The 13,860-nt window shown below is 34.7% G+C and overlaps 1 protein-coding gene across 1 annotated transcript in view; it reads right to left on the bottom strand.

The window, feature by feature from the left end:
• RICTOR (RPTOR independent companion of MTOR complex 2) overlaps positions 1-13,860 on the bottom strand; it is a 124,944-nt gene that overhangs the window by 57,132 nt on the left and 53,952 nt on the right. The window contains exons 4-6 of the mRNA XM_080803916.1: positions 10,058-10,122; positions 8,894-9,025; positions 586-649 (exon numbers count right to left, since the gene is read on the bottom strand). Of these exons, the coding sequence (XP_080660042.1) occupies positions 586-649; positions 8,894-9,025; positions 10,058-10,122 (261 nt within the window). The remainder of the gene's footprint in view (positions 1-585; positions 650-8,893; positions 9,026-10,057; positions 10,123-13,860) is intronic.

Here is a 13,860-nt window from a genome sequence, read left to right as displayed (position 1 = left end):
TCCATACATATCTACAATAAGTTTAACTCATAAATTAGGCACAGCAAGAGATTAGCAACAATAACAATAAAATAGAACTGTAATATAATAAAATTTATATGAATGGGGTCTCTCTCTCTCTTAAAATAGCTTATTGTACTGTACTCACCCTTCTTGTGGTGATGTGAGATGATAAAATTCCTATGTGATGAGATGAGTGAGGTGATGATGTAAGTATTGTGACGTAACATTAGTCTACTATAGACCTTCTAACCATATGGCAGAAGGAAAACCACGGTTGACCTCAGGTAACTAAAACTCCAGATAATGGGTGGGGGAACAACCGTATTCCTTACAGTGAATATTTTATTAAAAAATATTGTCCTAGCTGTACCCAATCACACAGAATAATTACACAAAATATTTACGCTTACCTCTAAGTTTAACAGACCTATTTACCTCATATAATTTTAACAAAAATGTTTAATGAGAATTTAGCCTTTAAATTTTAATATAAAGATTTCACAAAATAGTCTAAATCTAAAAATGTAAAATACTTAATATAAACACCAAAAATCTGCCTTCTCTCTCAGACATAGAGCATACCTTTCTGACTAATCGAAGTGCTTGTGTCCTCTCTACCTCGTTGCTCTGCTGTATGTCAATGCACCTAAATAATACACAAAATATTTAGTTATTGATAAAAATCTTATTAAACAATTTTTTATAATACCACCAGATCAGACCCATCTTCATAATGTTAATATGGTATTTTAAAATTTTAACATGGTTTTAAAACTAGCAGACATTATTTTCTTAACTTACATTCAGTTCTCTTGTGATAAATATTTGTTATAGTAAGGTACTTCAAAATTATTTCATTTAAAACTCCAGAAAAGACTACAGTAAATAATTTACAGAATTAAATACATCAAAAATAGAGAAACAATAAACATACATATAAAGCAAAGTATCAGAAATCTACTGAAAAAACAATTAACCTATTTTTGATAAAAATTCATAATTTTATAAAAATTGTGAAGAAAAAACATTTCCACCTTGTCTTAGTTGAAATGTGATTTTTTAGGGGCATATGGGTGTATCTGTCAGATGAGCAACTGACGCTTGATCTTAGCTCAGGTCTTGATCTCAGGGTTGTGAATTTAAGCCGTGTTGGGCTCCACACTGAGCATGGAGTCATTTTTTAAAAAAAAGTGATTTTAACCAGGACGTACATTTTATATATTACGACGTTAAAAGTCTTATACAGTAGCCACAATAATTCTATTTTACCAAATATAATTTTATAAATGCACTTCAAAAATTAGTGGTCAATCAGATATCACTTAACTAACGCTTTTCTGTAAAATTTATTAAATTACTCAATTTTTTAAGAGTTTTTGGTTTATTTAGCCAAATAATTTTTACTTATGGTAGTTCACTATTCTCATCAATACATATAGTTTGCTTCTCAAAGAAGAATTTCTTCTATCTGAATACAATAAAATCTAAAAAATTTTTATAAAGAAATAAATAACAGAATTCAATTTGTGGCCACACCAGAGAGGTTGGATCAGACCACCCCTCTAGCCAAAGACAACCGTAAAGGATAAACAAAATACTTGTGAAAACTGTTAAAAGGGCAATGGATCCCTGGAAAGACATGCACAAGCTCCACATCCAACCAGGCTTTGTCCCTAAGGGCACCTGTCAATCCCCAGTTTTAGAGGAATAGAGTCTTAACAGAAAGCAAAAATCTTTCTAGACTGGAGAGAAAGAATGAACTTTAATGCAGCCAATGTGGCCATGACTTGATGGGAAAAAATCCCAAAGAAAACAAAACATAGGAAAGTGAATGCAAATCTTCATGCAATCTCTTCTCCAAGGCACTTGCCAATCTCTATGCTGTGCAAAACAGAGATGTGGAGAATGGGGAACCCTCCTACACTGTTGGTAGGAATGCGAGCTCGTGCAGCCACTCTAGAAAACAGTATAGAGTTTCCTCAAAAAGTTGAAAATAGAACTACCCTACAACCCAGCAACTGTACTACTGGGTATTTACCCAAAGATACAACTGTAGTGATCTGATGGGGCACATGCACCCCAATGTTTATAGCAGCAATGTCCACAATAGTCAAACAATGGAAAGAGCCCAGATGTCCATCAACAGATGAATAGATAAAGAAGATGTGGTGTGTACACATACACACACACACACACACACACACACACACACACACTGGAATACTATGCAGCCATCAAAAAAGGAAATCTTGCCGTTTGTAATGACGTGGACAGAACTATTATGCTAACTGAAATAAGTCAATCAGAGAAAGACAATTATCATATGATCTCACTGATATGAGGAATCTGAGAAACAAGACAGAGGATCATAGGGGGAAAGGAGGGAAAAATGAAACAAGATGAAATCAGAGAGGGAGATACAATCTCAGGAAACAAACTGAGGGTTGCTGGCGGGGAGGAGGGTGGGAGGGATGGGGTAGCTGGGTGATGGACATTCGGGAGGGTATGTACCATGGTGAGAAAATAAACAATAAATAAATAAATATAGTATCAAGATGGGTGGAAAAAAAACAAAAACAAAAAGAAATCCAAGGAACCAAACAAAAAGCTACTCCTAGGAAGCTAAGGAAGTAAGCAGAAATTTGAGCAGGTACATAACACTCTAGATAGATATTTTATCTTAAGGCTGGTCAAGGTGAAGAGGTTCTGTTCAACATCAACAACTGTCATTTGAGATCCCAAACAGCCATTCCTTAGATCAAAGAGAAAGCTAAAACTAAACAAAATCAGTGTTATAAGCCAACATTATAGAATAAAGCTTAACTCTCTTAAGAGAAAAACAGCATGATCCAGAGTAAAATATTCTGAATATGCAATGCTCACATCCAATCATGTAATAACATGAGGTATGCTTTAAAATAAAGGGCCAAGTAACTAAAAAGCAAGAAAGAGAACAAGAACAGAAATAGAACACAGGTGAGTCACATATTGGTGTTGTCCTAAGAAGGCTATAAATCACTATGATAAATATGATCAAGTAAATAGAAGGAAACATGGAAAAAGAAAGCAGCAACCTGGAATCTCTAAGATAAGAGTAAAACAAACGATAGAAATACAGTAACTGAAATTAAAACTTGAAGAGACTGATTTAATAGCAGGATGAAGGAAAAAACAGGTGAGTAGAAAGCAAACACATTGAAGCCAAAAATTAACAATAAAAACTGAAAATAACATCAGAGACATGTGAGACAGTGAACAGATTCAATACTATATAACTGGAGTATGAGAGGATATGAGAGAAGAATGAATGACTAAAACAGAAGAAAACCTTTAAAGTAGCCAGAAGGAACAGTAAGAAGAGACTACTTGCTGTTCACCAGGTTTAAAGAAAACAAAGCAAAACAAAAAAAACCCAGAAGACAATAACTTATATAAAGCATAAAAAATAGAAACCAATCATAAAAATAGCTTTCAAATATGAAGGCAAAATAGAGGCATTTACAGACCAAAAAAAAAAAAAAAGGTGAAAGAATTTATCTTGAGTAGACCTGCACTAAAAGGAACAGTAAAGGAAATTTATCAAACAGATAAATCAAACAGATGAATGAAAATGTACAAATGCCAGAAGGAAGGATACTGGAATGCGTAAATAATGTAGGTAAATGTCTACAGTTCCAGTTTAGGGACACCTCAACAGGCTTAAGCGTCCGACTCTTGGTTTCAGCTCAGGTTATGATCTCATGGGTTTTGAGATGGAGCCCTGCACTGGGCTCCACACACAGCAGGGAGCCTGCTTAAAATTCTTTCCCTCTGCCCCTCCCCCCATGCTCTCTCTCTCTCTCAAATAAATAGATCTTTAAAAATATGTATCAATAGGGGCACCTGGGTGGCTGTTGGTTAAGCAACTGCCTTTGGCTAGGGTCGTGATCCCAGGGTCCTGGGATGGAGCCCTGTATCAGGCTCCCTGCTCAGCAGGAGGCCTCTGTCTCCCACTTTCACTCCCCCTGCTTGTGTTCCTTCTCTCACTGTCTCTCTATCAAATAAATAAATAAAATCTTAAAAAATATATATATGTATGTACCAATAGTTCCAGTTTAAAACAACAACAAAACTATCTTGTAGGGTTATAAATATCTGTAGAAATAAAAGCAACAGCAATAATATAAAAAGCAGAAGGAAGATGATATAAACTGTAAGAGGTTTCCTGTACTGTTCTGGTTGTAATAAAATACTAAACCTTAATATCAATTGCTAAAAGAAGGAAATATTTTATAACCAAGGTATTAATAGGGGAGGAAAAGAAAATCTTGACAATTCCAAAAGAAAGAGAAAAGGAGAAACATAAGGACAAAGAACAGATGTGACAAATCTCAAGACAGCAAACAAACTCAAGTATATGAGAAAATTAAGATGAAAAAACTCATAAACATACATAAAATTAAAGTGCATAAAGCCCACAGACCATACATATAAAAATCCACTAGACACAGTCTAAATATTCCAATTAGAAGACAAATTAGATAGTCAAACTAGATTTAAAAACGAACAAAAAAAATCTATATGATGTTTATAGGCCAGAAACTTAAACGTAAGGACATAAACAACAGAAAGTAAAAGGATGGTAAAAGATATATCCTGCAAGCCCTAAATCAAAGTGAGTATAGCCATTTTAATATAACATGCATACTCATAAGAGAAGTATTACCAGGAATAAAAAGGGACATTTCATAACTATAGAAAGACTAGCCCAATGTGAAGGTTTAACAATTCTAAATATGAATGTAGTAACAAAGCTTCAAAATGACTAACAAAAGAAGGAGAAAATCTGAATAGTACTATATCTGCTGAAGAAATGGAATCCATAATCTTAAAACTTCCTTAAAAAGGGATGCCTGGGTGGCTGGATAGGTTTAATCGGCTGCCTTAGGCTCAGGTCATTATCCTAGGGTTTTGGGATACAGCACCATGTTGGGCTCCTTGCTGAATGGGGAGCCTGCTTCTTCCTCTGCCTGCTGTTCCCCCTGCTTGTATGCTCTCTCTGACAAATAAATAATAAAATCTTAAAAAACAAAGCAAAAAAACTTCCTAAGAAAGAAAGCCCTATGCCCAGACAGATTCACTGGTGAATTCTACTAACCATGTAGGAAAAAAAAAATAAAACCTATCTTATATAAATTCTTCCAGAAAATATAAAAATAGGGTAACATTTCCCCAGTTGTTTTGCGAAGAAAAAAAAAAATCCTGATACCACACCTAAACAAGAACATTAAAAGAAGGAAAAAATATAGGCCAATACCACCTCTCATGAACTTAGCTACAAAAAGCTTCCAAAAACTATTAACAAACTGATGTCAGTTAATATTTAAAAAGGACAAAACACACAGTGAACATGTGGTGTTTACTTCAGGAATGCAAACAAGGAATATTAAAAAATCCACAAAAAGCCTACAGCAAGTATCATAAGTAACAGTAAAATACTGAGTACTTTTAATCCGAGTTCAGGAGGAAAACAAAGTTGTCCACTATCACTATTTCTAATCACTGCAATATTAACCAGTGCAATAAGGCAAGAAAAAGAAAGATATAAGGATTGGAAAGGAAAAAATAAAAGTCATCATTTGCAATTAATGCTACGTATACAGAAACTCTAAAACAAATTTTAAAACAATTAGAATTGTTTTCTTGTGAATCCAGCAAGATCAACAGATAAGAGTTTAGTATCCAAACCCACAACCAAAACCAAAAACTCACAATTATTCAGCAAAAAAATATGAAAAAGAAAAATTTAACTTACATTAATACTATCATAAAAAAATACCTTAGAATGGAACCAGAAAAGACCTCAAATAGCCAAAGGAATATTGAAAAAGAAAGCCAAAGTTGGTGGTATAACAATTCGAGACTTCAAGCTCTATTACAAAGCTGTCATCATCAAGACAGTATGGTACTGCTACAAAAACAGACAACAGATCAATGGAACAGAACACAGTGCCCAGAAATAGACCCTCAACTCTATGGTCAACTAATCTTCGACAAAGCAGGAAGGAATGTCCAATGGAAAAAAGCCTCTTCAACAAATGGTGTTGGGAAAATTGGACAACCAAATGCAGAAAAATGAAATTGGACCATTTCCTTACACCACACACGAAAAGAGACTCAAAATGGATGAAGGACCTCAATGTGAGAAAGGAATCCATCAAAATCCTTGAGGAGAACACAGGCAGCAACCTCTTAGACCTCACCCACAGAAACTTCTTCCTAGAAACACTGCCAAAGGCAAGGAAAGCAAGGGCAAAAATGAACTATTGGAACTTCATCAAGATCAAAAGCTTTTGCATAGCAAAGGAAATAGTCGACAAAACCAAAAGACAACTGACAGAATGGGAGAAGATATTTGCAAATGACATATCCGATAAAGGGCTAGTATCAAAAATCTATAAAGAACTAATCCAACTCTACACCCAAAGAACAAGTAATCCAATCAAGAAATGGGCAGAGGACATGAACAGACATTTCTGCAAAGAAGACATCCAGATGGCCAACAGACACATGTAAAAATGCTCCACATCACTCGACATCAGGGAAATACAAATCAAAACCACAATGAGGTACCACCTCACACCAGTCAGAATGGCTAAAATTAACAAGTCAGGAAATGACAGATGCTGGCAAGGATGTGGAGAAAAGGGGAACCCTCCTACGCTGTTAGTGGGAATGCAAGCTGGTGCAACCACTCTGGAAAACAGCATGGAGGTTCCTCAAAAAGTTGAAAATAGAGCTACCCTATGACCCAGCAATTGCACTACTGGGTATTTACCCTAAAGATACAAATGTAGTGATCCAAAGGGGCACATGCACCCGAATGTTTATAGCAGCAATGTCCACAATAGCCAAACTGTGGAAAGAACCTAGATGTCCATCAAGAGATGAATGAATAAAGAAGATGTGGTATATATATACAATGGATTACTATGCAGCCATCAAAAGAAATGAAATCCTGCCATTTGCGACGATGTGGATGGAACTAGAGGGTATTATGCTTAGCGAAATAAGTCAATAGGAGAAAGACAACTATCATATGATCTCACTGATATGAAGAAGTGGAGATGCAACGTGGGAGGCTTGGGGGGTAGGAAAAGAATAAATGAAACAAGATGGGATCGGGAGGGAGACAAACCATAAGAGACTCTTAATCTCGCACAACAAACTGAGGGTTGCTGGGGGGAGGGGGGAGGGAGAGGGTGGTGGGGTTATGGACATTGGGGGGTCTGTGTGCTGTGGTGAGTGTTGTGAAGTGCGTGACCCTGGCGATTCACAGACCTGTACCCCTGGGGCTAAAAATACATTATATGTTTATAAAAAAATTAAAAAATTGAAAAAAATACCTTAGAATGAGCATAGCAAGTAATGTGCAAGGTCTCTGCATAAAAAACCACAAAATACTGTTGAAATTAAAGTTCCAAATAAATACTTAGAACAGTCAATGTTATTAAGGTATCAATTCACCCCAAAATAATCTAGCGCTTCAATGCAATTACTACTAAAATCCTAGAATGTTTTAAGGAAATGGACAAGCTGATTCTAAAATTCATATGAAAATGCAGAACATAAAATAGCCAATAGTCTTAAGGAAGAAAAATTGGAAGACTTATACCAACAGATATTAACAGTTACTATCAAGCTTCAGTCATTAAAATAGTCAGAAATGGGCAAGAATAGACAAACTAAAAAGAAAAGGGAATGCAAAAACAGATCCATACTTACGGGTACCTGGTTTACAAGTAGTACTGTCACTAACCTAGACACCAGAGGATAATCTTTTAAATAAATCCTGCTAAAGTGTACTTCATTATCCATAAAAATAAAAATGAATTATGACCTGACACCTAATTAAACATATAGAGGAATAAAACCTTTTAGAAGAAAACAAAGAACAGTATCTTCCAAAGAGCCCAAGAGCATTAACTATAAAACTGGATTTTACTAATTGGGAAGAGAGAAAAGGCAAACAGACGGACTTGGAGAAGACAACGTCAAAACATATACCTGAAAGGAATCATATCCAGAACATCAAGAACTCCTATATAATGAGATAGACAGATAATCCAATTTACAAATGAGCAAAAGACAAGGAGGATGTTCAAACAGCCAACAAACAAATGAAAAGTGCTTAATATCACTACTCATTAGGGAAATGCAAATTAAAACCACAATGAAACTCACAAAAATAATACAGCAGAAAGTCTACAATTAAAAACTAAAAGCAAATGCTGATGAGAATATAGACAGACTGGAGCTCTCAAACGTTGTTGGCAGGAATATAAATCGGTATAATAATTATGGAAAACTGGCAGTATGTAGCAAAGCTAAATAGACATAAACCTATGACCTAGCAGTTCGTTCCACTCCTACATATATATCTAAGAAAAATGAGTGCATATATCTACCTATAGGAATGTTCAGGGCAGCTTTATCCAAAAGAGCAAAAATCTGAAAGCAACCCAGAAAACCACCAATAGAATGGAAAAAATTATAGTCTATTCATTACATGATATATTATACAGCCTTTAAAAAAAAAAAACCAACACAGATACATCTGACAAATAACATTAAGGAAAGAGTAACCATGTATTTTTCCAACATATGATGCTCAAGAACAGGAAATACTGGTTTACAATGAGAAAAGGCAGAATAATGTTTACTACTGGTTGGAGACACATGGGAACTTGACTGGGATGAAGAAAATATCTTATTCAGGATAATGGGGTACTTGGTTGTATAGATCTCTAAAAATTATTAGGCTTTACACTAAAAATCTGTATACTTTGTGATATGTATGTTGAAACTTAATACATAATTTTAAAAACACAGACAGCTCTAGGAAAATTACCTTGCTATTAAATAGTCCACTTTCAATTTTAGCACCTTCTGCAGAATACTGGAGTCTTGGATGAGATATCGAAGAGCTCGCAGCCCTGCTGCCCGTACTTCTTTTGCTTCATTCAATAAAGCTAACCGCAAACTGCATAAAAACAAAAAGTTTTGCTGCATGAATTCCAAATACACATAAAATTATGGTACCAAATTCTTCCTCAGTTAAAATAAGCAAGACTACTTGTGATTTTCTAACTATGTATATAAATCATTCACTGTAAGCCATGGAACTTCACTAATATTGTTATTTTTTAATCTGTGGTGCCTTAGCATATTCTTACTCAAGAAAACGTTATTTTGTTCTACCTTCTGTACTTTATTTTATATAAAGAATGGGAAATTAGGGGCGCTTGGGTGGCTCAGTGGGTTAAAGCCTCTGCCTTCGGCTCAGGTCATGATCTCAGGGTCCTGGGATCGAGCCCCGCATCGGGTTCTCTGCTCAGCAGGGAGCCTGCTTCCTTCTCTCTCTCTGCCTGCCTCTCTGCCTACTTGTGATCTCTGTCTGTCAAATAAATAAATAAAATCTTTAAAAAAAAAAAGAATGGGAAATTAAATATGCCTTTTTCAAGGTGTATCACATATGTCTCTACAATCTATTTCCCTCTGCCTACCTACTTCCACTCCTCTCAGAGAATCATTGGTTTAAATCAATTAATACTTCCTCACGGTAGGCATAGACAATATAAATTTTAATTCCCAAGCACACCAAAAAGATGGCTATGAAATTAGAACACAATGTCTCTCTGTTGTTAGACTTGAGAAAATAGTTTGCCATAAGCACACTTCGTCTCAAGTAAGGTCTAGAGATAATCATACAGGTTCTTCTTCTTCTTAGGAAAATTTAAGAACTTTTGTTCTGTGAATTTCATGTTTAATTTAGAAGTTTAAATTATAGAAATCCAGGTATTTCTCATCATTAGCTTTGATTCTTTAATTACAAAGCAACAGTAAGAACAACAGGATAAGCAAAAATATTGGCAATCTTGAATTTTTCTAATGTTCAAACAACTGTTTCTACAAAATCAAATATAATGTGTTATACTATCCTTTTAGTTTAAAATTACTGAATTGAAATTACTAAAACCTAGAAGGGTGAGGGAGGGAATTAAACTATACTTACCAAATTATGATATCCTCATAGTTAAAACCCAATTTTTCTTCACTATGGCCAATATCACAAAGGAGCTGTCAGAAAAACAAAAGGATGTGAATATGTGTTAAGTATTTTTGTCTATTTATATTTACATTACTTTTTAGACTGAAAAATAAGGCATTTTTCTTTAACAAAATTCTAGAAAATATATCTACTGTTCAAATACACATATTGCTATCACCTTATTGGTTTTTTATTTGACTTGCCAGTTTTAGATTTAACCCTCCTTTTTGTTTTCATTTGAAGCAACCAATTACTTTTTATTATTCTGTTTTCCCCCTCAATAAGTTTACTATTTTAAATGGTTACCATTGAGCTTACAACATGCACTATTAATCACAGTCTAAAGAGAAACTATTACCATGTCCTCAACAATGCTAGACTCTTGACATTTGAACTTCAATACATGCCTCACCTTTCACTTTACTGATGTTTTTTCTTTCAAGCCCCATAATACGTTACTGTTATTTTTATTTTCAGTTAGTATTTAGTCAGTATCAATTTACATTTACCCACAAATTCACCTTTTCCATTATTCCTCATGTCGTTGTATCTTAATGGGAATTCTTCCTTCTGTCTAGAGAATCCTCATTTTCTTGTTGATTTATCAGTGTTTTCATTTATTTAATTTTTAGCCAAGGTTGCTGGTAACAGATTCTTTTGACCTTTGTTTGCCTGGAAATTTCTTTTTCTCTTCTGTTTTTAAAGGTTATCTTGCTGGATTTATAGATTTTTAGGTTAGCTGCTATTTTCTGAAAAGCTCCAAAATGATTTTCACTGTCTCTATTGAAAAGTCTGATTATCAGTCTTACTATTGGCTCCTTTGAAGGTCAGATCCTTTTTCTCAGACTCCTTTCAAGATTTTTTTCCCTTTTTCTTTGGTTTTCAGCAATCTTACCATTCAGGTGTGATTTTTCTTTTTATCTATCCTGCTTAGGAAAAACAGAAATTCCCGGATCTCTGGGTTGATATATTTTATTAGTTTTTAGAAAATTCTGTGCATTATCTCTTCAAAATTACTTCTGCCCAATTTCCTCTCTTCTCTCTTTCTGGTAATTGAAGTATCAGATCTTTTTGTGTATACTGCAAATCTCTAAACGTCTTCTCTATTTACTCCCTTCTCTTTTATCTTAGTGCTGTGGCTGGACATTTTCTATTTATCTGTCTTCCAGTACAGCTAATCTTCTATCTAGTGATTTTTCATTTTAGATACTGTCTTTCCCTCTTGAATTTTCATTTAACTACACAATTCCAGTAATAAAAAAATCTTCTTTTTCACTTATGTTTTCCATAGATCCTCTATTTTCTTGCCATATAAATCATATTTTAAATTTTTAAAGTGCTTATTATCTGATGAATGTGAATGATGTAGACCATCTCTGGATCTGTTTTTCCTTTTGCTGTAGTCATGTAGTCCTGCCTTTTGGTGGATCCTGTAATCTCTGTATATAAAAACCTGCAGAGATTCCTGATGTTATCTTTCTCCATTGAGGGTTTATCCTTCTTTTGTTAGGTCACTGGACAATACTAAGTACAGACAAATTGCTGCTCTGGTAAGACTCAGTCTATCTCTCCCCTTTTTCCTTTTCCTCCTTGCTCCCCATGTTTCAACTGAAAGCTTGTTTGTTGTTGAGGGGATTAGGCCCATGAGGATGGCATATCTAATTTTTGTCTTATGAAAACACTACAAGCTCCACCTTTACTTTCAAATATTTTTTGTTTAGATTTTTAAGTGAACCAGCTCAGATAGTTTCAGGATTCAACAAATGTGTAGAGACAACAATCTGCTTCTACTAGATCTCCCTTAGGTCTCCACCAAAAGGTCTGTGCTGTCTTTTTCCTTTTTTGTCTTTTAGTAACAGTACTCCTGGGCCTAAAGTCAGAGTCCTAGTTTTCTGCCTATACTCTACACTAGCCAGTATCTCTTGGCAAAAGTTGTTGGAGAAGTAAAGTTCAGCTCCACAAGACTGTCCCTTCTCTGAAGCTCTGGCTCCTACATTTCTTGTCCACTGAGAAGTTTCCTGCTACCTTCAAACAGTCTTTCTTGTTTTCATTAAGAGCACTGATCTAATACTAGCGCTACTTCCCTCCCACCTAGTCTGAGTTTTGAAAAATAAGTTATATAAGTTTCTCAAGTTATTTAATGGGCCTAACTGAAATGGATGAAAGAGAAGACTGACCATTTAAGTAACATGCAGAAGGGATTCCAAACGCTATTATTCTTCAGTATGAAGTTATGAACATGTTAAAAAGACAAAATAAACCAACCAAAGGGCTCTCACATTTGTCTGTGCAAAGAATGGGCCCAAGAATATATTTCAAAGGGCACAATAGTGCAGGGGGAAGAAAAAAAAAAAGCTAATCCTATCCTATTGGTAGGCTCCTTATAAAATGTCCTATCCAGTTTCTTCTTTAGAAGCAAAAGAAAAAAGAAATGTTCCAAATAGAAGAGGTAAGGGGATCAGAACAGAGTAGCTCTCAGATACTACAATATTTCATAGCAGAAAAGGAGACTATACAAATGATCACTTTGTGTGGTAAGAAAATGCTGTGTAAATAAGCAAACAAGCAAAACAAGGTAAAAAGCTTTTGTTCACAGGTCTTTATCCAAAATGGTAATACTGGTATACCTCTAAAATCCTCAAAGTTCTGAAATATGATAAAGAAGCTTTAGACTAAACTTTCAAATGGCATGAAAAATTTTGTTATTTCTATTGCATTTTGTTGCACAATGTTTTAAGTACTTAAAATGGAGGATGAGGATTTTTTAGATATACATATTTAAAATAAAACATAAGATTTCCTAAGTTTTGAGACAAAAGAGGAAAGTTTATGTATATCTAAAAAACCAACTGCATACCTAAAATTAAAGGTCTATTAACATACTAGTCAAAAATATTTGCAAAATTATGATAAGCAAAGGTTACAGCCCGATATTAGTTTGCTGGGGCTGCTGTAACACATACCACAAACCAGGTAGCTGAAACACAGAAATTTATTTTCTCATGATTCTGGAAGCTAGAACATCAACATATTTTGACAGAAGTTCTTTGCTTTGGGGTCCTCTCTCCTGGGTTCTCTCAAGTCTTTACATGGTCATTTCTCTGTGTATATCTGTATACTAATCTCCTTTTCTTATCAGGACACCAGTCACATTGGATTAGGGATCACCCAAATGACCTAATTTTACCTTAGCTGCCTATGAAGAGCCTATCTCCACATACAAACTCATACTGAGGCACTGCAGGTGAAGGCTTCAACAAATCATTTAGGGGGACACAATTCAGCCCCTAACGTTAGACCCTCACATAGCAAAGTAGGGCCTACAGTGACTAGGCACTTACAATGTGAAAGGCCCAAAGAAATTAGGGAAAGATTACTGAGAAGAGGATAAGAAAATGTACAAAGAGTTTAATGAAGATCAAAACTGATAAATAAACATGACATACTTTCTATGTCCTAAAATCTAAACCAAAAACACTGAAAAATATCATTGGAAATAAAGCTTACCAAAATGCCATAAATTGCTTTTTTAACATGATAATACCAAATAAGACAAAATGTTGTCAGTGGGATTATAAACTGAAAACATTTTGGAAAAAAAAATTGGAAAAATGCTCTAGGGTAGGGATCTACTTTTGGTGATTTATATTAACAAAATAATCTAAATATAGAGTGGGTTGTAACATTATTACAATGGTAAGGAACTGGAAAGAAAATGTTCAAAAAGGAACAAATGCCTGTAGCCATCAATACTATATAATATTTAA

This window comes from Martes martes (genome assembly GCF_963455335.1).
Source record: "Martes martes genome assembly, chromosome: 5".
NCBI classification, from domain to species: Eukaryota; Metazoa; Chordata; class Mammalia; order Carnivora; family Mustelidae; genus Martes; species Martes martes.
Note: the sequence above shows the minus strand (reverse complement) of the source record. Positions and strands in the feature narration are given on the sequence as shown.